Genomic DNA, 25,818 nt, shown 5'->3' with positions numbered 1-25,818 from the left:
AATATTTCCAGTTGTGGAGCTGTGATGGTGGATGGGAATGGAGTGATGGTGCCAGTTCCTACCTCCCAGAGGTTGAAAAGTAATAACCATTCGCAATAGCCAACAGGGAAAACCACCCAGGTTCTATTAACTGACAAATACATAAACCAACCATGGTATGTCCATATGACGGAATATCATTCAGCTCCAAGAAGCGATGAAACACTGAGAATATGGGATGAGCCCTGCAAACAGCATGCCGAAGGAAACCACCCACAAAAGGCCACATGTTGTAGGAAATGCCCGGAAGAAGGCAATCCGTGGAGACAAAAAAAAAAAAAAAACAAAAAAAAACCCCACCGGATGTGCGGTTCTAAAAGCTAGGGAGGGACTGATGAGTGGATATGGGGGTCTCCTTTTTGGGTGATGAAAATGTTTTTGAATAAGACAGAACTAATGACTGCCCATTGTTGTGAATGCAGTAAATGTCACTCAATTATTCACTTTAAGATGGTTAATTTCATGTTGTGAATGTTACCTCAATTAAAAGAAAGAAGCAAATCAGCCAAGATCACTGGTCCCCAAGCTTTCACCATGTGCACAACATCATTCCCTTTCTGCCACATTCCCACACCATACAATCAGTTCTTTCCTATTCTTTAAACTACCCATGCTTGCCTCCCACCTAGGGTAATTAGCCCTCATCCTAGGTAAACCTGTCAGTGAAACCCTAGGTTTGGTTGCTGGCTATATTGTTTTCTAACAAACACTAAATATAATCGCTGAAATATGCTTGTGATGACCCACGCAAAACCACGTGGATGGGGCACACACCATCCTTCGGGAACACTGGCCTGAGGGATCTGTGAGAAGGTCCTTTTATCTCTGAATCCTTCTGGCCTAGAAGTCACTGTTTTTGTGAACAGTCACATATTCAAATTTTTATGAAAATTTAGTTTGGCCCTCTAACTCAAGATAAGAGAGCCTTAAGACTATAGCTTGCCCTCCTCCCAAATGGAAACAACCAGAAAAAAGGTAGGGTGTTGGAAAATACGTTAAGGAAATCTGTTGGGGGGACACCTGGGTGGCTCAGTGGGTTAAGCCTCTGCCTTCGGCTCAGGTCATGATCTCCGGGTCCTGGGATTAAGTTCCGCATCGGGCTCTCTGCTGAGCGGGGAGCCTGCTTCCCTCTCTCTCTCTCTCTCTGCCTGCCTCTCTGCCTACTTGTGATCTCTGTCTGTCAAATAAATAAATAAATAATCTTAAAAAAAAAAAAAAAAGGAAGAAAATCTGTTGGGGCACAGGGCATCTCAAAGCCAGCAGCAGGGGAGTGGACAATGTTTGCCAGAAGATGGAAATTGGGTTGTGATAACCCACACGCCATCACTGGGGTTTCATACCAATGGTGCCGACTGATGGGACGGTATCTCTCGCAGCCCATCGTCAAACAATCAGCCCAGCTGTCAGCGCTCTTTGGGGTTTTCCATGGTTCTTTGAAAAGGAAACACATGCCCTGGCAACTCCTATAGAACCCGATGGGGTTTTTTTCATCACATGAATTTCTTACTATCTCAAAGCTGTTTCAAGTCATTTCAAAGGAACTCAAAAGTAAATTCAGATAAAACTATGATTCTTGTGATAGTTCTGCTTTCCCGAAGATCATTAACACATCAAAGGAGGCAAAGGTCAGCTTACAGCCTTTTCTCTTAAAAACCAACATCTGTTTTCTTTTGAGAGTTTGCAGCAATCCAGATAAATGTAAATAACTGCGACCAACTATATCTAATACCCTTTACAGAATGCTGTTTAAAAATCTATCCTTAACGCTACAGAGAGGCATTTAAACAAGCGGAGACTCCTTAGAGAGGAAATAAAACCAACCACCATCTATTCACTTAAAAAAAGAAGTCCTCTGTCCTTGGTCATCTTACGTGAACCATCACTCCAGGATCAGCAGGCAAAATCGAAGCAGACCACCAGCCTCTTAAATTTACATATCGCTTTCCATCCACACTGACTTCTAATTACTTCACAGAGGTCACACGTTCCTCCCAGCACGTACCCAGCGGCTACAATTGCTCATGTTGGCGAAGAAATTCACCAGCCCCATGGAAACGTCACAGAGATCTGACTGTGGGACGGGGGAAAACACTACTCTCGAGTGGGGACTGCTTGCCTTCTTTCGGCCCAGGGGAAGACGTAAGCTGCGTGAGGACCTGACGTCATGGGATAAGGACTTAAATATATGCCATCGCTGTCCTGTTCTGGCGATGGGCCGCTCTCCCTGTGTTTCCCCGCCAAGGTCTACTTTGGAAGGCTGTGGACGGCACAGCCCGGGCTTCCTGACAGGCTGCGGGCGGACTGGGTCGGGTCACTGGGAGTCGCCTGCAGGAAAACGGACGTGGGACAGAGAGCGAGAGGCCCGAGTATTTCTCCCTGGCTCCCTCCTAAGTTTGACACCAGAGTTGTGGGCCGTCACCACATCCCTTTGTGGTCACAGGTCCCGTAGGGCAGGTCCCCAGTTCCAACACTCAGAGACTCTGAAGCACTAATTTCCTTCAGAGCTGGGAGTGGGAGCTGCTGCCTTTTCTGGCCCGTCTCTAGGTACCTCGAGGTCCTTAACCCCACCCTCCTAAGTCATCTGAAATCCCTTTGCTGGAATCACCTGACCTGAATGCCGTGTGCCACTAGGACGAGGAGGGCTACGGGCAGGAACCGTGTCGTTAAAGTAACCCGGCACTGAGACCAGAACACAGAGATTCCTTGACAGATACTTGGGGAGTGAATGTGCTCCTCGGATGCCCACTCCCCTGGCAGGAAGCAGCAGACACGTGTCAGCTGGAGTGTCCCCCACCCCGCAGTCCCTGGCTGCCGTTCCCTCTGAACACGAGACCTACCTTCTCCTCCCCTCCACTCCCAACCCCTTTCTCCTGCGGACTTGCACTGGGCACTACTGGCTGCACGTTCACACTTTAGCTCCCTCAGCGTGCAGCCCTTCAGTCATTCATTCACTGAGTGTTTACAGAGCCTGGGCTGCAGAGAAAGCATTCTACTGAGGTGAGGCCCAGGGCATTTTTGTCCTGCACAGAACATCTGTGAATTTCAAGGAGACGGCAGGGCTATTAGCCTAGGTCGACACCAAGTGCCGGCCACATGGACTGGCATCCAGGAAAGGGCATGCTGGTAAGCGTGGAAGTTCAAATAGAAGAGAAAATGATTATGAATAAGAGGGGAAAAGAAAGGGAAAGCTACAAGTAGCTCCGACTCCATGCTTTTCAGCAGCCACCGTTAATAACGCATTTCGGATATACACCATTTTTATAGAACTGTCTTTGGTCCCCTTGATGGTTTAAAGCGAGGTTTCTGAGAATCAATACTCCTTCGAGTTGTAAAAATTGGTTTCCTATCATATCTATCTCTCCTCCTCTCTCACTCCTCCTCACACGTTCTTTGTGCAATCTTATTTTAGGCACAAATACCTGAACCCCTGAAATAGCAAGGGTCTCCCATCTCAGTCTTAAAGTGCAAACGTTTGCTCTCGTGTGGGTGAAAGAAAATGAGCTCTTTAAACTGAGCAGAGAGGCTGCCTTCAGAACCCAGAACAGTGCACCCTAAAAAAGGCAGCACGCAGCCACGGGCATTCGGATCACTGGGGAAGGATGGGCTGTTTGCTCTGCACCGTGGTCTCAAGATGACGCTAAGCAGGTGCCCCCCCCCCCCTCCTCTGGGTTCTGCTGTGCTGTTTAGAACAAAAGGAGGCAGGCAGGAGGGAGAGGTCAGGCACAGCCATGCAAACGAGGAGCCAATTAGCAGAGATAACGGAGGGGAAAATGCCTTCTTCCGGGAGCCAGGTGGTGGCAAGGTGCTCACAGGAACTGGGTTCATTATAACAGACTCTGTGGGAAGTTTTTTGTTTCTTTTTTTTAAAGATTTTATTTATTTATTTGACAGACAGAGATCACAAGCAGGCAGAGAGGCAGGCAGAGAGAGAGGGGGAAGCAGGCTCCCTGCTAAGCAGAGAGCCCGATGCGGGGCTCGATCCCAGGACCCTGGGATCATAACCTGAGCCGAAGGCAGAGGCTTAACCCACTGAGCCACCCAGGCAACCCGCCATAGGGAGTTTTGAAAAAAGGTTTTCAAGTGGCCATGGCCTGGGCAAAACAAGCGCTGGCACCTTGGGGTCTGGGGCAAGAGCCTGAGACCCCCCACCCCACCCCACTCCTCAGGCGGGGGCGCTTACCTCCGTGGTTGAAAGCACAGTGTCCTCATCGAGGCTGAGCACGGCGTCTGTGACGATGTTGTCGTAGGGCAGGAACCGGCTGCTCATAACCTGGGAGTGGGCGGAAAGGAGGTAGCAGGGAAGGAACGAAGGAAAAGAGAGGTAAACTGAGAGACCTGTTTTCGGGAAAAGTCCCCCATCCTCACCTTCAAAAGGAAAGTTCTGCCACCACGTCCCCCCTCAATGTTGAAGACGTCCATTTCCCATCAGTGCGGAGCCATTTGTTCTACCGTTATTGGGCGCCTACTGTGTACAGACACCTTGCTAGTCAAAGAGAGTACACAAAGGTGAGTAAGACAATTATTCTCTGGTCTCGGAGGAGCTCACAGTCCACGGAGACGTCCAGATGCAGACGGTCTGTCCTAGTCTGCTGGGTAGACAATGCCAGGGAAGCAGAAGGTGCGGCGGCCAGCCGCTCGCAAGGGCAGATGTAGGCCTTGTAGAAGAAATGACGCTGGAGTAGGGCTTGATGCATAGGAATTCACCAGATAGAAACAGAAGTGAGGCAGAAACAGGGCTCAGCGGATGTGAAGGCACAGAGGAGAGAGCCAGCACTCTGAGGCCTGGGGAGAGTGGACGGATGGAGCTGTGAGTCCAAGCGTGGGGCACACACCACTGAAAGGCCACGTTGTTTCAGGAGGTGTGTAGAAAAACATTTATAAAAATTCTCTTTACTGATGTTAGCATAGAGTAGAAAAAAATACACACGCCTGTATCAGCAGCTACAGCAGGAACAGGTAGTAGTAAACTTACTTAAAAATCACCTCACTGAGATGAAAAGTAAGCCGATTTATAGCCAAATACTAAATACAAAATAGCACATGTGGTATATGGATTTAGCAAACCGTGAAGGTAGTGTATGAATAAAGTTTGGGCAACTCCAGGATAAGGCATGGTGAGGTGTGTGTGGGTGTGTCCGGGGCGAGGGCTTTGGGGAGGAGAGGACCCACTGGAAAAATTAAGACCAGACAGACTTCAGGGCAGTTGGTTAAGTGTCTGACTCTTGGTTTCAGCTCAGGTCAGGATCTCAGGGTCTTGAGATCAAGTCCCACCTGGGGCTCTGTGCTCAGTGTGGAATTTGCTTCGGATTTTCTCTCTTTCTCCCTCTGCCCCTCCCCTTGCTCGTGTTCTCTCTCTCTCTCAAATAAATAATCTTAAAAAAAAAAGACTAGACAGACTTCTCTGTGACAGTCACACCTTGAGCCTCTGTGTTGAACGTACTGCAGAATGACTAACCGTGACAATGGTAAGAATAACTAACACTGGAAAAATGTCTCCTATGTGCCAGACATGTTCCAAGTTCTTCATACACATTATCGTGTTTCTCCTTTATAATAAACCCATTTTACGGCCAAGCAAGCTAAGGCATAGAAAGTTTAGGTGTCTTGCTCAGGATGGAACCACCAGCATTTCATCCCCATCGGTGAGGTTCTGTAGAGCATGTCTGCCACTATGTGACACCTGTCTCATGTTCGAGAAGGACCTCAAAAGTGAATGGGGGGGGGGAACATCAGGCAACCTCATATTCACTCTGGAAGTTGTATCAACAGTTACAATAGCCTCTCTACATTCACACTTGGAGGCCGAGAGAAAAGACGCATTTGCCACCCCCTCTCAAGGCACAGAGGTCAGGGAATGCAGCTGTTGGACACTGGAGACAAAGGGGAAGAGAGACCCTTAACCAGGCTGCCCAGGGTATGCTCTCCACAAATCTGAGGACCCCCAGCCCCAAGAAGCTCAAGCTTGTATTTACAACAAGAAGCCAGATGACCTATGAGATTCCGTTTCCACGCCCGCGAAGCTACTGGAGGGCTTCTGACATTAAAGGATGGGAAGTGCCCACTATTTTCCATCTCTGGGAGCTCCAGGGATGTATCTACAGCGTAAATGGCTCCAGGGTCTGCTCCTACACATCTGTCAGCTGGGTCAAGTTTTCTTTTCCCTTCTCAGGCTTTCAAAACGAAATAAAATATAAAGCGATCAGCAACCCCATATACACGGTGCTCAGAAATCTCAGCCCGAAGCAACTCTCCTGATACTGTTTACATGTCCGCCAACTAACACAGAAACCATTAGCTGCCAGCTTAGTGATGCCCTGACCTTTCCCTTGTTAAGTCTATGGGGGAGAGCTGCACAGACAAGGCCTATAAATTCAAAACAGAATTTTGCAGCCAAAGCAGCGAACAGATCCACTCCAAACTCAAGGCTAGATATGGAAATGTACATACAATGGGGAAAGAGCAGGACCTATGACTTCCTCCCCATTACGCTCCTAACTGCTGGTTTCATAAAAGGATCCATTTCCTTTTTCTGAACCTGCTTCATCAACAGAGGTTAGGAGCCCATCACCCAGCCACTTCCAATTCCAGTGTTGAAACTAGACACTCTCTTCCAAATACCTTGCCTCAGCCACATTCTGAAAGTTGATGGTTTAATAGGAAAGGAACTGGTGTACTCAGAAATTCAATCCTGAGTGAAATGGGTTTTGCTTCTTAGCTCACGTAAGAAATATTTAGCTACCGTATACCAGCTCAACCCCTTCTAGAATTAGCAAACATGGATAGGAAATGACCAAGATGCAAGAAGTTTATTGTCTAATGGGGAATATAAGAAATATCCCTAAGTAATTATACGAAGCACAGTAAGAGTTAACTTGTATCCAGCACCCACCGTGTGTATCCACGCTTCCGAGACATCTGCAAGTCTAGTATTGTGCCATGGGATCTTTTAGCAATCCTGTTTTAGGTATTATGATTGCTTCCGTTTACTAAAGGAGGAATCGAGGCACAGAGACTTAAATAACTCATTGTCGAGCCCATAAAACAAACTGTAACGTTCCAGTGCCTCCCAGAAGAGTAGTGGACATTTGATATCTCCTGGGTGCATCACAGGCCCAGGGCTAAGCACCTGTAATGCGCTGTCTCACTGACTCCTCCAAAAGGGCCCAAGGGTTGGCTGAGGTTCCCCAAAAAACAGAGCCTGAAGCAATACTTAATTAAATGCAAATGCTTTACTAGGTGGTGAGTCCCAGGGCAGTGAGAGTGAGCGGAGAGGAATGGCCCACTGGAATCAGTGGCCAGCGTGGCATCTAGGACTCAGCAAATGGCCAGAAGCTCTGACACAGGTACGGCTGGGAGAACGTATGCCACTTTATCTTAGCCAAAAGGCCGAGAAGCGATTGACATGGCTGGGAGAATGTGAAGTCTCTTACAAGCTAGGTCTGTTCGAGCCCCCATCTTGTACACAAAGAAACTGGGACTACTCACAGAGTGAAAGTAAAAAATTAGTCATTGAATCTGTGTGTAAAAATGTAATACTAACCACAGAAGTCAGAATGGCCCCTAGTCAGTCTAACTAGACCCTGTTTCAATTTCCTGACATATTCCAAGAAAGACTTATCTACCAGAAGAAGATCTAGACACCCATGGAAGCACAAAAAAAAAAAAAAAAAAAAAAAAAAAAAAAAAAAACAAAAAAAAACAATGAATACCCAAGTCCAATGTCAACAGCATCCATCTGAGCACTGTCTGGGACCTTGGGCACTGGCAATGGGGAAATGGACATATGGGATCGTAGGCAGGAGATTTCTGTGTGCCATCCCTTTTGTGAAACCACATCTATAGTGAGATGGGTTTCGTAAGGGTAAGTAAGACCCACGCTGAGAAGCAGGTGATTTTCTAATTCCCACCTTCACTCAGGAAATGCTTACGAAGCAGCTCTTGGATAACCACGCTGCTCGACTCCAGCCCCTGTGAATGCTGGGGCTTTCTGGGTCACACTGCACACGGTGTTCCAACATACGGCGCGGGGCGCAGCAAAGAGCAGCCGGGCATATGTTGGAAATGAACAGATAATGCGCTCATCCCCTGGCCCACGTGACAACTGTAATTCTCACCGCATCACGTCGAACTACAGGAGACTGCTACTTCTAGTAACCCAAATGATGATTTTTGAATGGTTTCACCTAACTGATATTTTTTACTCTGGCTCGAAGATGTTTTACTTAGTGTGAGACAATCTTCCAAAACCTGCTTTCTCGGGTACTGACCAAGGATGTCTCCTAGATGACATGCTTCACCAATCTGTTCCATTTAGTAGCAGCTAATTTCTTCACAACCGATATGATCTACAAGAAAGCAACGAGCAGAAGCTAGAGAAAAAAGAACTCACCCCTGGCTGCCCGGAGCAGAAGAAGGAGATAGCACGGGAACAGGGGCTTCAAGAATGCATGGACATTTTGATAACAAAGAGAAAGCTTTGAGAAGGGATGGTCAAGACTTACAGCAAAAGGGAAAGATGAGAATTAGAGGCAGGAGGGGACACAGTGCAATTTAAAGAACCGTGAGTGATCAAATTTGGTGAGAGGACAGGGTATGGGTGGGGGAAGCAATGGGAGAGAAGAGGACTGGCCAGGCTGCCCAGGGCCAGATTACACATGGCCTCAAATGTTAATTTCAAGCATTGGCAAACAGAGTCCCTTATGGCTGAGAGATGATCAGAAGATCATTCAGTTCTAGGCAAAATGAACTGGAGAATGAGCAAGGGACCAGCTAGGCAGCACACTCGCGTCTCTGGTGGAGACACCCAAACGGAATTAAAGTGCAGATGTCCTCTTCAAGATTAATGCGAGGACGAGCCACTATTCTGAAAGACACAACTGATATGGACGAACCAGCTAAACAAATCTCAGACGTGACCGCCATCAGCAGCTTTATCTTGATTCTCATCATTCATACGAGAATCACTACTGCCAGGCCCTGAATGCATCGTACCCTAGCAGCAGCCCTAGGGATGTGTGTCATTACTTCTATTCTGTAGACGAGGAGGAAACCGACGGTCAGAGAAGGAAAGTATATGCGGGGCCACAGATCCCCTCCAGAGGCGGCGTTAGGACCCACAGTTCCCCAATTTGAGAACCGACAGCTGTCAAAGCTGAGGCTTTTCAGGGACGCGGATAATTTTAGAAAAAGGAATCCAGAGCCAGACACTCCGTCTAGAGAAACCAACACCCCAGTGCGGTTCTACACTTGGGGCCCCTTCCCGTCCTACCTTGCTTTCTCCTTCAATGACGATGACAGGCACAGCCGTGGCGGGCCAGCGGTGTTTGGCTGGTAGGGGCTTGTCACAATTCCATAGAACTATGATCTGAAAGGGACAGGGGGCATGAGACGGCTTGGTGAGGCTGGCTTTAGTGAGCCCTCCACCGCAATTTCCTCTCAAGAGACAGAAAGAGGCCTAAGCAAAGCAGAGAGGCAGACATCAAACTTGAATTTTAAAGAGAGCACCCCCCCCTCCCACCACCATCTCCAGAACCTGGTCACCTCAACCACTACAGAGAGAGGACGAAAAGAGTAACCTGAAAAAAACTACATCAAGGGGGCAGGAGAAAGCTGGGGAGAAAAGAAGTGCATTTCAGAGTTGCTGAATCTTAAAAAAGTAGGTTCTTTAATTCTGACATCGTTCGATGAGCAACGAAACAATGACCAAATTAAATAAAAATGGGTAACGAGCTCTGGAACATTGGCTAGGAAGCAGTGCTCCTGCGGGCATTGTGGGAGAGAGAAGAGAATCCGAGATGGAACCGGTACGGTGAGCTCATGATTTGGATTCTCTGGAATGGCTGCTGATTTTATGTGACTTCTCGATAAATGTGTTCGGTTCAGAAAGGCATACTTCAACAGGTTTTAACTGTTTCCAAGTTCGTAAGCCTTTTTGTAAAACCTGATTTACAAATCACAATGCCACTGTGGAAAGCATATGGGAGGGACACTGATTGGGAAAATCCTGTAATAGATAGAGTCTTCTCCCGATTTTATACTGAAGTCATGGGTGCTATGAGAGAAAAGTGGACCCTCCTGACACTGGCAAGTCTGCTTCTTCTGTTGAAACTTCGTCTTCTAGGTGCCCATGGCATTTCTGAGGTTACTTTAACACTCTGACATTTAAAAACAAAATAATGGCGGTGTCTGGGTGGCTCAGTGGGTTAAAGCCTCTGCCTTCAGCTCAGGTCACAATCCCAGGGTCCTGGGATCGAGCCCCGCATCAGGCTCTCTGCTCAGCGGGGAGCCTGCTTCCTCCTCTCTCTCTGCCTGCCTCTCTGCCTACTTGTGATCTCTGTCAAATCAATAAATAAAATCTTAAAAAAAAAATAAAAACAAAATAATGTCTTTACACATTCTTTAAAGAACGTGGGTATGTATGTTTCAACTTTACTCCAGCGAAACATCTCTCTGTAACCCACCCCTTACCCGTGCTGAATTTCACTTCCAAGAACCGTTGGCTACGTTGGTGAAAAGGGAGTAAAGGCACGACAAGCGAAAGGGGAGGAACGGGCCGATGTTGAATGAGTCCCGGGGAGGGGAGCACGGAGCAGGGAAGAGCGGGGGGTCTCTGGTCCGCGGAGCTGGAGGCAGCGGGGGCTGCGGTCCGCCCGGCACTCACCTGGGCACAGTACTGGGATTTGGCGGCAGCCACAAGAAGCTTCAACACTGGCTGGGACTGGGAGACCAGGGGAGTCACCGCATGGATGACCGCAGTGAATTTGGAGGGGGGCTTTAAACCTGAAAGAGAAGCGGGAGAGGAGCCCAATGAAAGCCTAGAAAACACTCAGAAAACCATTCCTCCTCCCTCCATCGCCTCGCCCTGAAGCTAACCTTCCCGCCTCGCATATTTTTCCTTCACGTCTCCTGCCCTGACAGAACAAAAACAAGGTGAAAAGCGGCTAGTTAACTGTTGCCTGAGACCTTGGTAATTTACAGCTTCACGTCCAGCTGGAGGTTCTACCTCTGATAGCCTAATCCTCCCCTGGGGATGCACCTCTGCTCTCCCTGTGGGTTCCGAGGGACCGAAGTCTGGACACACCCCCCACCCCCCTCCACTCTCTACTCCCAGCAGAGTCTACTCCAGCCACTGACATCTTAAGGTGGATTTAAGGAAACAGGCTCTCTCCTGGGTATCTGAATAGCTCTAATTCTTCATAATGGAGTTAAGGTGTCCCCCCCCCCCCCCCGCGCCTTTTTTTTTTTTGGCCTGATTAATCCTATTTCCAATAATGACCAGCATGTGACAAAGGTTCAAGGAACAGCATCCAGAGCCTTGCTGTCTAGGTGGCAATCCCCGTGCCCATGGGTGGTAGGATCTTCCCCTCGGGGTCTCCACAGCTGGAAAGTGGGCCTGAGGGTCAAGAGCATCAAACCCATGGGGCTGCTAGGAGAATGGAATGATAGGAATAAATGCATACCAGGCAATTAGAACAGGACCCAGCAAACAGTAAGTGCTCAATATGTGTTTGCAGGTAGCCCTCACCCCCCTCATCATTATTCTGGAGCAGAAGCTCTTTTGTGGGCGCTGACATAATCGGAGGGAAAAAAGGACGTGACCCTGACCTCCACCGGCTGCACGCTCTGAAACCCCGGGTGGAAACGTGTGAAACAAGCAGGAGCCACGGAACAGAAAGGGGCGAGATGGCTTCTCCCCCCGAAGGAGGTTTTCCAGAAGAACTCACTAAGAAACTGGAGACACACTTAAAAGCTTTTTAAAAACTTCACTAGTTCAGACCCAAGAATTTCGCATTTTGGTAGCTTCAATGCAAACAAGAGTGCGCAGTGACATCCGAGTTAAGCTTTGATGTCGAGAGAATAAAGGCAGGAACAAGACAATGTCTACTAAAGGATTCTGCGAGTGTTTTGTAGAGCAAATGAGATCATCCAATTGGTACCTTAATTGCATGTTAGAAAGAAGCTGACTTCTCCACTTTCTAGATACACATGCAAAACTTTGCCAAAGAAGAAGAAATGGGACGGAGGGGTTTCCTTTCTCCCGGTGAGACAAGTCACCACGTCTACATTTTCCTGTACTAGTTTAGGAAGCACTATGTGCACACTTCTAACGTGCTCCCTCCATATGGAGATCTCACTGCTCTGCAGGAAATATGCAAGCATTTTTATTGAGTATGGCCTTATTCCAAAAATTACCAAATTCTAAATACATTACCCCATGTGGGCCATTCAATGCTTTTAAAACAGTCCCCATAGTATGTCTGGTCTGGCTTAAAGGGTTCTTTGTCACTGGTTGGTATTTTAGGCCATGACTTCTTTTTAAGTTTCTTTTTATCAGTTTCAAATTAAACAAGCACAGCTCAAAAAAAAAAAAAAAAAGGTGAGATAGTTATAGAGAATATCGGGACAGGGTGGAAAATCTAGAGTCTTTTCCCCCCATCGACTTGAAAGATGCTTTACTCTCCCAGAGTTTTTCCAGTTCGGAACCATGAATGGGGGGAAATGTCAAAGATCTTCCTAATGCTAGCACAAGTGGGGCTCCATGTACAGATTGTCTATGGCAGTAATAGTAGCCTTTTGGAGAGCTTAGTCCCTCTGTCCATTCCCTTCGCCCCATTATGATAAGACAAAGAAACTCTGCTTGAGAGCAAAGACTGTATCTCATCTGACTTTTTATTTCTAGCACCTTGCATTGCATTAATGGAGCACGTAAGACAGAGCACAAGAAATGTTAAATGGATGAACAGAGTTGTCTCTTGTCATCCATTCTTAAATCTTTCTCCTTCCCCTTTATTAATTCAATTTTTCTTTGGTAGGAGAGAGAAAAGTTGAGATTGTAGGAAAAAAATAGGGAGAGCTCTCCTGCTTCCATTTCATATATGAGGAGATGTGAAATTACAGCAAACCCATTGTCATGTTCACAATGGTCCATAATTTGGGGGGCCTGTTTCTCACACAGCAACGAGTCTACTGTATGTGAGGTCCAGTTGCTCAGATAAGAAAGGAGTTTTTTCCTTTTGCAATGCTCTGCTGCATTTATAATTCTTGATTCTGGTACACCAGTTAGGATAGGTCTCTAGACAGCCATCTCCAATGGAGGCTGGTAGAAAGACCCTGCTACAGGATGGAGAAACCAAGGGCCTTTGAAGTCCCTGGACAACATCTGGAGGACAAACAAGGGGCGGCGCTCTGGAAGCAACTCACTTACCTAAATTAGCATAGTAGTAAGGAAAGTCTCCCAGATAGGATGAATACTGTGGTAGTACGAACAGTCCTCCAGGATGTTTGTTCCATATTAAACTGTTACGTGATATGTGCTTGAATATTCTGTCCTGAATAATCTAGAAGGTAAAAACACAGGACGTGGTGAGAAGACCTTGACGGTGTCTTGTAAGGAGCATGTTCAGTCCCAGTGTGAGGAATGATAACCCTCAGAGCAGTGACTCTATCCCCAGATTTCCCCACTGATACAAGTGTCCCGGACACAGAGTGACAGAGCAGTGGGAGAGAGTGCAAGAGAGAAAGAGATGAATAACAGCTAATCAAATTTCCTAATTCAACTTCAGTTTTACCATAAATTCCACCTTGTCTTTCTATGATAGTAAGTACGTTCTCACAGTGCGTAGAACAGCTTCCTTGATGGCTGAGCATTTAGCTGTGGTTCTAGATCCATGCCAGGAAGATCTGTTCTCGGTCCATAGAGATGTGCAGGCAGAGATCAGGCTGGGAGGGGCCAGAAAGCATGGAACATTCTAGAAACTGTTGAAGTTTCAATCTGTTCCTTTCATTGAGGAGGCAGATTTATCTGTCATAATTCGTTTTCCTTTCAAAGTCAATTGTAGGACTTTGGGGTATTAGTTGAAGTTTTTCTACATTTCTTCTCAAAAAGCAGCAAGTTAACAATTGCTCAAAACATCTCACATAACAGAAGAAGAACCATGGCATATGAAGACTAATAGCCACGCTAGTTCATTAGTTTCTTTGGACTTTGGGACCTCGCAGATCATTAAATTCTGCATTTAGAGTCAAACATTCTCCCATCCCGAATCATTTGTCAGATGAACGTGATTAGTCCACTTTACAGATTTCTCTCTGTGACTTTCAAACTCTTGTAATTATACCATCCACTCATTAAGATATGATTTGGCAAATAATTAACTTGATATAGGATTTCATGTTTGCAGCGATTTTTTCCTGTACTCAAAAAAAAAAAAAAAAAAAAGAAAGAAAGAAAGAAAAAGGAAAAAGAGAAAAAGCCTGCCCTGTCTGTCAAGAGATTTAAGACCTAAATCATTATTTTCCAGGGCCCCATTTACTGCAATGTGACTTTCAGTAAAGACCATTTTCAATGGAGCTTTATCATTTAAGGTTATTAATACAACCATCTCATCCCACATAGTGATCGGTAAGTAATAAAGTGAGCTACATTTATTTTTGCAAACCTTATCATGTTTACATTTCTTAATGAGAGAGAACGAAGGAAGCAAGGAGGTAATTTGGAAGAACTCAAATATTTTAGTTTAATGATTTCTGCATTTTTCTCTTTCCCCCAGATCAAAACTGCTTATTTTATATGGCTAGGTAGAAGTTTCTAATTTGGTGGAGAGTTTAGGAACCTAGCTAAAACAGTAACGTTTACTTTCTGTGGGACAACAGAGATGTGTTAAAATGTTATTGTCTAGGCATTAATTATGAGAAACTTCTTGTGGTTGTGAAGGGTTTTCACATGGTGAGCAATTTCGCTTCAAATACCGTTTATCCTAGTTTTATGTTATTTATATCTTCTAAATCTACTATCTATTTTCCCTTTTAGCTTTTCATTTAGATCCACTTTTTTGGCTTTCTGAATTTATGTACTTTCCAACATGTGGTCACTTAAATGAACTCGGATACCAAGACACAGAATAAATTGGAAGTAGACAGCATCATAAATCTGACACATATACAAATGACATGTATCTAAGGGATGCCACAAAACGGGTCACCATCTTTCAGGAGAATCCTCCTCGTTGTCATACTCTTTCTGGCTCAGCAGCACAACATTGTTATTGTTTCGAATTCAAGGATACAAGAAGTTACGGTATTCTTCTGAGATAACAATGAGCATGTCACACTCTCTTCAAATGAGTCTTGATAGGAAGGTATCAGCAAAGGTACAAGGGCCATTGCAAATATTTAATTTAACCTGGGTCAAGCAATTTGCCACTTTTATGTCTCACTTTCCTCATTTGTAATAAAACAATAAAATATCACATAAATTATAATCACCTCTCAGAATTTGTTAGGAGGAGCCGCCTAAGTTTTTACACTTAAGACTTGACCTTTTTGCCTTAAAAATAACTTTCATTCCTGCATTCATTTTCTAGGCATAGATTTTCCCATTTTACACCACTATAATATCACAGATATTACATATCATAGATACCTTTCCATATTAATAGTATTTGTGGGTTACTTATCCTCAATGACCAATAACAGTGTAATTTTTTCATGCAAAGCAATGGCTGTATTTGTGAATTAAAATTTTCCACATCTAGAATTGATACTTTAGGAGTCTGTCAATGGGTACAAATATTTTTAGGGCTGTTTATACGTATTGACAAACATTTTCTAAAGGGTTTGTAACAACTTGCCTTCTCAGAGGTCTGAAAGAGTATGGACCTCATTTCACCAAACAGAAAAAAAGTTGTTCTGTCCCTCTCCTAATGTCCCATTCTCCCTGCTGCTACCCTGGACAGCTCCCAGGATCCTTTCAGAGTGCTAGAGCTCACTCTTTATTGTTGTGGAAGAAGACATCACACTTAGAAGCTGGACATCTCTATGGCCATAAAGAAAATCAACAACAACATACACACAGACACGTGTACACACACAGTACAAAAGCTTTTCATTATAGATGGAACTGGCACCCTTGAGAAGGATAATATTTCTCATTAATATGAATTCAAAGGGAAGAATGACAGGCTCCTTATTTTTCTTTTTTATGTGCCATCTGTTTTATGAATAATGGACTATTGGTTACAGGTTACTGTCATTCTGTGTGGCCCTGACTTGGTCTTTTGACCAACACAAGGCTGCCTCACACACGCGGTGCCACCATATGCCACCTCACTTTGAGCCAAAGCATTCTCTTTCCATTATCTCCCTGACTTTAATATTCCACTACACAACAGCATCAGCAATACCAAGGTTGGAATGTGCATTGTTAGGTAACTGGAGAGGAAAAAAATTGGAGCATACTTCACAAAACTCCATTAAAAATGTGCTGTCCAAACTCCCATTAGTTCTTTCCACACATTATTACAATCTTGTGCACTTTTCTTTCACTCACCTTGATTCTGACTGAGCTCCCATGGTTCAATCATTAGTGTCAGGCTGCTGCTGTGTAATATTCTGACAAACAATGGGGTCTATGAAGGAACGCTGTCTCTGCAACATTTTATCACTGTCTCCATCATTACTTCTCAGTTTGCATACACGCACACAAACACACAAAAATAGAGCTCCAAAGAGCCTAGCTCTGATTCAATAACTCCTTAATTCCAAGATGCAGAATTAGGAAGCTTCTAGCACACCACGTCCCAAGGATGACAAGTACAGCACACTGTAATGTACTGAGTACTTGACAATGGCATTGGAGAGAAGGGGCCCTGCTTCCAGTAGTGTCTAAGCATCACCTACAACACGAAGGCTCATATTCTCTAAACACCAAGTCATCCCCTTCCTGTAGCCTACAGTTTGGCAACCAAGGAAGAAAAACCCAGTGTTTCAGAGTCTGAGTGTAGAACATCCTGAAAGCAAAGGATCCTCAAATCTATATTGTCTAAGGGTAACTCTGAATTATCCTCGTAACTTAGGAGCTCCAGCACAGACTGACCTATATCATCTAAGTTCTAAGCCAGGTAGCCATTTTTGATATGGGATACTTAAGTCGTTCTCATAAACACGTTGGCTTTATTTGTGTATGCGGATGGCATTTTCTACTATGTTCTCTGCTTTTCTATTTACATTGAATTCTGGGGTAATCTGAGTTCTGAATTAAAAAGGGAAACTGGATGGTATCTTTCATGCAATTCGGTTGAAGGGTCAAACTGTTACAATCCAATCGTGGAACAATATAAGGAGATTTGACAGTTGCTATAAATTTGAATGAAGTATATGGTTCATAGTGTTTTCAAAACAATGGTGTTGCTAAAGAACTGGATGGCTTAAATCCGAGGGGAAGAAGGCCTTTCCAGCACAGAGACGACAACAACTTGACTTGAAATTCTATTCTGATGACTATAACACATCTAACTGTTCTTACAGGATAACTGAGCATTGCTAACTGAACAGGCAAGAGACCAGCTCTATACCATACACCATACTCAAAAGAAATGTAATTAATGAGATACCACCTTTCATCTGGCAAATCTGCACAGTCGTGTGTGTGTGCGTGCGTGTGTGGTTTAATTATGATCCTTAACACTAACAAGAGGGCCGCTAGAGAAGGTCTCTCCGCAGACGGCGTATGAGAGTCCAGACTGATGCATCCTTCTTGGAGAGTAACTTGGCAAGCAGATCATGAACCTAGACTCTGGCTTAGTAACTATCCCACTTTAAGGACTTTATCTCAGAGAAACAGAGATGTCGCCTAAGATACATGTAGAAACCCGTTGCTCAGATAAAGACATCTGTATTTAGATCTACACAAAACAAACAACTAGAAACAACATTAACAGCCAACAATAGGAGACTAGTTCAATAAACGGAAGTCCACCAAAGGAGGGCATAAGGGAGGAAAAATGAAAATATGTGGCCTTCGTGTTTTAGAGTGGACAACTATCAGGCCAGAATCTTAACAAGACCAGAATCAGACCCAGAGGTGCATAAATGTGGCATGTGACAATATGGAGGCATGAAAACTTTGTATATCTGGACAAACTACGCAACAATCTGTCAAAGAAGAAAAAAAATAGACTCTTCGATACAGGTCATATATATGAAAGTAAATTGGATTAAAGAGCTAAATCTAAAGAGTTAACCACGAAAGCACTAGAAAAACATAAGGGAATGTGTGTGTATAAATTATGTGTCAAAAGGTCCTTTCTGAAGAGTAGCAAATGGAAAATCCACAGAGGAAGAGATTGCCTTATCATAAACAAAATAGAAAGGAATGCCACAAGTTGGAGGAAATATTTGTAGCAGAAGAGTCAAAGGGTTAATATTTCTAATACAATAAGCTCTTAAAAATTAATGAGAAAAAGTGGGACAACTCTATGGCCATTTCTATTTCTTTCTTTGTGAGTTGCCTAAGAAATATGAAAAAAATCATTCCTACTAATATCCTAAGAAATATAAATTAAGAAAATAATGATTTATCATTTTGAAAGATATAATACCCAATATTGGTGAAAGTGAAAAATATCAGAAATAATAAAAACAAGTCCTTTCACCTATGCTGGAAGGAATATAAATTAACTTCATTCTATTGCAGCAGAATTGACAATTTATTAGAAATCTTAGCATCTGTCATATTCTTTGAACCAGGACTTTGAATTCAAGGAATTAATCCTAAGGAAGTAATCTTGAACCTATGCAACAATTTAGTGCTGAGGCTATTTGCTTCAACAACGTGTCTAGTAATGAAAAACCAGAAACAATGGCAATGTGTTCGAATTGAGGATAATGAAAGAAATTAAGTGATATCATGAGTGGAGTATTATATAGTCATTAAAATAATTGCAGAAAAATCTAACAGCATGAGAAAATGTTAACAGTACATTATTTAAAGGAGAAAAAACACATTATAAACTAAATTTAGAAAGACTCCTCTTTATTGACTGATTTATTTTTAAGTAGGCTCGACATCCAACATGGGGCTTGAACTCACACCCCTGAGCGAAAGAGTCGCAGGCTCTGCTGACCCAGCCAGCTAGACGCCCCTGAAAGACTCTAAAAATTATAACACGTGTATCAATTTGCCTAGAAAAAAACAAACACATATGTGTTTGTGTGTATATATATGTTAATATATATGGGTAGATTTTGTATGGGTAGATTATTTTATTTTTATGCTTTAAGTATTTTCCATTATTTTCTAAAATGAACATACACTCTTTTCATAAAAAGCACTCATTCTAGGGGCACCTGGGTGGCTCAGTGGGTTAAAGCCTCTGCCTTCGGCTCAGGTCATGATCTCAGGGTCCTGGGATCGAGCCCCACATCAGGCTCTCTGCTCAGCAGGGAGCCTGCTTCCCCCTCTCTCTCTGCCTGCCTCTCTGCCTACTTGTGACCTCTCTGCCTACTTGTGATCTCTCTCTCTGTCAAATAAATAAATAAAATCTTAAAAAAAAAAAAAAGCACTCATTCCACAAAGAAAAAAAATTGACATTCAAAGTTCCTTAAGAAGGGTCTAGGAAGGTTCTTGGACGGACAATAGGATAGAAGAGTAAAATCTATTACATTGTCAAACCTGCTGCTATGAACAGATGAACAAATGCAACCGATTTTAAGGAACCACAGGTTTGCTTGCAAGAAGGAAGCCGCCGGAGGCCATTCTGACCTTGTACCCTCCATGGGAGGAGCCTGGGTCCTGAAGAGCCCCTTTACCTACTTCCAGGATGGGGGAAAAAAAAAAAAAAGTGCACACCATTCCTGAGAAGATACCCCGACCAGAGCAGGAGCCCAGGCTCGGCTTGTGGTAGGGAAATGCCCACTGTGCCCAGGGCATGAGCAGCACAGGGTCTGGTACCCAAGATGGCAAGAGAACAGGAGTGTGGACAAAACAGGGTAATTTTCAGTTTTCTTGGTATTACTCAAGACTCCAGATCTAAACAGGTTACATTACCTATTACACTGGCTTTGGGCACAGTAAACACCTTTCCAAAGCAAGTATCCCAAAGTGATGGCACAGATGCCCCTGCGGTATTATGGGAACCCCTCAGAATCACCTTAATGGTGTGTCTCGTGAGAGGACCTCTGCTCTCCTTCCTGTGAGTCTGTAACCCCTGAGTGTGCAGTTTTCTAACTCTTCTCTTAGCTCTTTGTGCTACGGTGCTGTAGCCTCAGGCCATCACTATCTGTTCTACTTCCAAAGGTTTTAATCATCTCCAGGCTCCCCTCTCTTTTTCTCCTCCTGCCTCAAAAAAAAAAAAAAAAAAAAAAAAAAGCAACTAACAAGGGGCACACATAGGCCTAGAAGATTTTCTGCTTTCATAGTGTTTAACACTTTCTGCACCAGGTAAGCGTAATCCCAATTTTCTTAACACATACTTGCGAAATCGATGTTGGTTCAGTGGGATGTCTTGAGAATTGATCTTGGGGTACCTCTGATACCGCTGGTACCCAATAAACTCCTTGTATTTCTAGAATGGTAGAAGATTTCCCCCTACTCGGTCACTATCCGATTTCTAACTAGGCTCCAGAGACAGATCTTCGAAAGAGTCCACTGAGTGTGAAGGATGGGAGGACAGGCATTAACCACATTTCGCTGAAATGATGGAAGAGAGAGCCCATCTCTGGGTCAAGGAGTATCATTCCTCCTCATGTCCGTTTTCCTCTGTGGAGTTTTGTGAGGAATGGAGGGATTTGCTTGGGCACGGCAGAGCGGGTAAAAGAGGGTTAATTGACACATCTGAGTTAGAAAAATTCGGTTTTGTCCCATTTGACCAATTATGCCTCACCAATAACAGAAGAGAAAGCCAACAGAAGTGTACAAAGGACCATTATTCAAGACCAAGAGCCAAAGGGTCTCACTTACCTCTAGTGTAGTTAATACAATCTTCTCAACTGAAGAAAAATAAGCCTCCCACAAGAATTGTGTCTGCTGTCTAAGTGCTAGGATTTTATCCTGATGAATAGACCTGATTGTAGAAGGGATCTGTAACACAAGGTGAACACAAAATAACCATAACTGTCAAACAATGAGATGCCATTTGATCGAAATAACCCACCTGGGTTAGGCTTTTGTACTTCTTAGCATTCAAGTTTTAGCGTATGGATCGGCTAAAAATCACCAACCCCTAACTTGAAATGCCCTTAAGAGGTGTCAGGTACAAATAGTACTTACTGGGGATCAGCTTTAATGACCGTTAATGCATGGAAGTTCAAGTCCCCCCTAAGACTTGGTAACAGCTTATCAGTTGCTTAGGGTCCCACAGAGTCTCAATCTCTACTTGGACGACCACATTCTACCCAGAAGGGAGCTATCAGCTTTGGGGAAAGGCTGAAAGACATTATCCCCCAAACACTCCAAGACATGCCATGCCAGGGACTCCGAATGATCTACAAAGAGCTTTTAAAGGAATGTCTCTGAGCCTCTCTGCTTAATCTGTAGCTGGACAGTCATTTCTAAGTGCACACACCTGCAACCTTACCCCAAGGACTCTTCTGCTCCCCGACCTGTCTTTTTGGCTCTTGCACTTACCCCCATCTACCACGATCTGTCAAACATCATACACGTCCTACCATCACCATTCTCTAACAGGCTACATGATTTTAAAGGCGAGATCTACATCCTGTCCATCCAGCTACACAGTTCAAGGCTATAAGAATGGATTTTACATAGTTACAGTAGTTACTCAAGAAATAAGAGTTGAACTGAACATGGCCAGTTGAACCCACCATAGAGATATCATTATTTTTACAAGCAATACAGCTTAATGGTTAAGCACAGGGACACAGAAATTAGACCAAGGTGGGAATTCTTGGTTCTACCATTTACTAGCCGTGCTCTTGGACACGTTATTTGATCTCTCAGATTCCATCTCTTCATTTAACAACAAGGGGATACAGTACTAACACCAGAAGGTGGTAATGGAGATCATGTAAGTGCTTAGCACAGTGCCTAGAACATGGGAAGCGTACCTAACACAGCAAATTATTACTACTGCTATTATTATCACTAATAATAAGGGTGACATCAGGTGAGGATACTCCATGTTGGACCAATTGCTTAGTATCTGCACGTGAACTTGTTTGGATCTGGAGCTCTGACACGTACTTCCTGGGTTTCTGGTGAGTTTGCTGGGCTCGCTCCCTATCTTCACCTACAGTTCAAGGTCTGTTTCATTTATGGAGCCTATATACTCTGTGAGGAGATTCCTTGTGATTAGCAACTGCCCTCTTGCGCTCACCTCTTTCTGCATGCTTGCTTCGCTAACGCGTAACTAATCAGACAGATGTGGGGGCCTGGGCTGAAGCAGGACTGCTCTGTTAACTGCTTTAATAAGAAAGTTACTTATGGCATTGGGACTACGGCTGTATCTGAATTTCCACTGGAGGGGAAGGAGGTGGTAGCACATTTTTTGACTCAAGCCTATTCCACAGAGGAGCAATAAAACAGCTTTATAGCTCACTTGCTTTGGCAACATCCCAAAGCAGACCCTGAGTCTGTGGCCCCAAGTGCGTATCTGGATGCCCAACGCTGAAGGAGCATGCAGGCCACGGGTAAAGGAGAAGCACTGGCAGGCAAATGTTAGCCTGAAATTAGAGCTCAAGGTCAAGTGGAAGTAAAGTATCCTTGGAGGAGGTAGAGAAACTATCCATGTCACGCATGGATCCTTGGTAAGTCAAGGACAATTTATTTTTATTTACTGAGAAAATTACCTACATTGCCAAAAAAGACTAGAAAAAAAGTTACCCTGCTCAATTTTCATCATCATGCCTTCTTCTGAATGTCAGGGGCATATTCTAAGAGTCATAAAGGTTGACTTCACTGTTTTGTCATGAGCACAAGAAACCAGTCCATTAGAAAAATGCCAAAAGCACCTGTCACTACAGTCTCCAGAAAACTAGGTAGGCTATGCTTGTGAATGAATGGAATATCACGTATTTTTTACAAAGGATTTTATTTTTTTTAATTTATGCTAGAGATAGAAAGACAGAGAGAGAGCACGTGGGGGGAAGGGGCAGAGGGAGAAGCAGACTGCATGTCGAGAGTGACCTGAGCCGAAACCGAGAGCTGGACGCCCACCTGACTGAGCCACCCAGGCACCCCAAGGGAATATCACACATTAACCTACCAACACGCTCCCCTTTTTATACAAGCCACAATTAGATTTAGGACATCAAGTGACCTATACGCTGCCCCATTTGTACGTACAATATAAATGATAGCTCTTGGAAAGTGTTCTGGAAGAGAATTCCAACTGACTGAAAAGACAGAGTTCCAGGTTTTCGTGGCGTTTGGCTATTGCTTATTAATCTGCTTGTCCCAAGAGACAGGTATGCGGGAGTGATAAATTAATTCCAATTTGGTCGGATGGCTCTGCGTTGCAGAACTCAATGAAGTCTTAATAAAAGGTCACTTTTGGTAACAAAACTAATGGAATCTCCCAAAATAGATACAGGAAAGCAACATTCGGCTCTCCTGGTGACACAACGACAAGAATACATGCAAATAAAAACATCTGAGCTGTTCTCAAACAGGAAACGAAAAATTGTAACATAACATCTCCCAGAGCAGACTTGTGGGCTCCGTGCCAGCTCTTTACAACGATTGTCAACGACGCGCAGTCGAGGTTCAGCACGGAGGCAGCTGTGCAAAGGCAGACCGCGTTCGAGAACGGGAAACACCGGCAAGCTTGGGTAAGGGCGGAACGGAAAACAGAATCTTCAGAGTCAGGCCCAAACCACTGCTTCAGAGAAAGCAGACAACCCCAATGGAGTGTCCTGGAATGATTTCCTCTCTAAGACACCCTTCCAAGTCGTTCCCGTCAAATTCACAGGAGCACTGGTGTACGCCTAGAGAAATTACGGCTGATGGTTTTTATTCCTTTTATTTCCCAAGGTTCCTTTGACGATGATACATTTATTTTAAAAAATCATAAAAGGAAGGAAAAAGGCAACATGGGAAAAAAAGAATTACACATCTCCCTTTGTCTGGCCTTTCATGAGTCGATGTTATTGACATACACCATTTGGCCCAGGGAGGATTCTGCCAGGTCACGCGTTCCTCTTGTTTTGGAGGTTCCAGGGGCCAAGGAGATCACATCCCTGAGTACCAGAGGGAAGGAATATTCTGGGGGCTGTGTTCAGCCTGGCTTGCCTAATTCACAGCCCTCTTAGGTATAGGTATCTCACTGTTACTATAGGAAGAAAACTGGGTTACATCAGCCAGCTAGCAGACTGGCCAGCAGTCGAAGCAGAATCAATGACAGAGTTAGGAACTCAATTTTCCTGATATTAAAAAAAAAAAAAAAAAAGCCATATTTGTGGTAGTTCAAGATAAAGTATATAATACCATCAATGAAAAACATTAAAATACTCTATAATTTTTAGAGAAAGGAGTTCGGCAATTTATGTGGAACCTAAAACATTATTGCACAAAAGGGCTTTAGAAATCCTTAGTGGGGACACCTGGGTGGCTCAGCCAGTTAAAGGTCCAGCTCTTGATTTAGACTCAGGTCGTGATCTCAGGGTCCTGAGCTCAAACCCCGCATCGGGCTCCGCCCTGGTGTGTATCCTATGAGTCTCCCTCTCCCTCTCCCTCAGCTTCCTGCCCCACCTAGCCCTCCTGCACATGCTCACTCTTAAAGAAGAAAGAAAGAAAGAGAAAGAAATCCTTAGTGACTGACCATTGCTGCCCTTAGGTTTCTCTGTATCATATCCCCCTTCCTAGGCAGCTCATGAGAAGTTCAGACTCTCTTTAGACACCCTTGTTGGTGATTAGTTGACCGTGTATGAGCAGACTTCTTTCTGGGCTTTCTATTTTCTTCTATTGGCCTGTCTTTCTCTATGGCAGTACAATATTTTGATGACTGTAGCTTTGTGATATATTCTGAAATCAGGAAATATAATGCCTCCAGCTTTGTTCTTTCTCAAGACTGATGTGGCTATCTTGGGGTCTTTTGTAGGTTCTATATGAATTTTAAAATTATTTTTCAATTTCTGTAAAAAAATGCCATTTGGATTTTCATAGGGATTGCATGGAATCTACAGATTAATTTGGGTACTATGGTCATTTTAATCATATTAAGTCATTATCATATCACATGAACCCTGAGGACATTATGCTAAGGGATATAAACCAGTCATAGAAAGACAAATGCTGCCTGATTCCACGTACATGAGGTGTCTAAAATAGTCAAGTTCACAGAATTAAAGAGTGGAATGAGAGTTGCCAGGGTTGGGGGTGGGGAAGAAATGGGGTGTTATGACATCAGTGGGCACAAAGTTTAATCAAAGAAGATGAATAAACTCCAGAGATGTCTAACATATGGACCCCACAGTCAACAGTAATAATTCTGCATGAAAGATAAGAAGGCAATGGGTGCCTGGGTGGCTCAGTGGGTTAAGCGTCTGCCTTCGGCTCAGGTCATGGTCTCAAGGTCCTGGGATCAAGTCCCTTGTCGGGCTCTCTGGCCAGCAGGGAGCCTGCTTCCCCCTGTCTGCCTGCCTCTCTGCCTACTTGTGATCTTTGTCTGTCAAATAAATAAAATCTTTAAAAAAAAAATAAGGCAAATCCCATGCTAAACTTGATGCAATAAAATAAAATAAAAATAAAATAAAGAGCTCCAAATGGCAAAAAATACATCTAAATGATCATCTTTTTTATTAGAGTCTGCTCTTCTAAATATACATGTTAAAGATAATACTGCTCAGGCCCCCAGACTGGTTCACTTGAGCAACGATAACACTAATTACAAGAATCAACCCTAGAGACCTCCCTCTTTCTGACAATTAATCTGAAGGCAATCACAGAAACAGGGGAAAGGAATATGAAGTGGCAGGAAACGCTCTGGTACAGCTTCTAACAATTCTGGATGCGGAAGAGGATGGCTAGACGCTTCGTCCCCCCAC

At 44.1% G+C, this 25,818-nt stretch overlaps 1 protein-coding gene across 1 annotated transcript in view; it reads right to left on the bottom strand.

Moving 5' to 3' along the window:
* The window catches only part of EXT1 (exostosin glycosyltransferase 1), a 278,879-nt gene that overhangs the window by 7,511 nt on the left and 245,550 nt on the right, over nucleotides 1–25,818 (bottom strand). Inside the window, exons 4-8 of the mRNA XM_080802429.1 lie at nucleotides 20,777–20,896; nucleotides 13,244–13,376; nucleotides 10,700–10,818; nucleotides 9,308–9,403; nucleotides 4,220–4,309 (exon numbers count right to left, since the gene is read on the bottom strand). Coding sequence (XP_080658555.1) covers nucleotides 4,220–4,309; nucleotides 9,308–9,403; nucleotides 10,700–10,818; nucleotides 13,244–13,376; nucleotides 20,777–20,896 — 558 coding nt within the window. The remainder of the gene's footprint in view (nucleotides 1–4,219; nucleotides 4,310–9,307; nucleotides 9,404–10,699; nucleotides 10,819–13,243; nucleotides 13,377–20,776; nucleotides 20,897–25,818) is intronic.

This window comes from Martes martes, assembly GCF_963455335.1.
Source record: "Martes martes genome assembly, chromosome: 4".
Classification (NCBI taxonomy): Eukaryota; Metazoa; Chordata; class Mammalia; order Carnivora; family Mustelidae; genus Martes; species Martes martes.
This window is presented reverse-complemented; position numbering and strand designations above follow the sequence as displayed.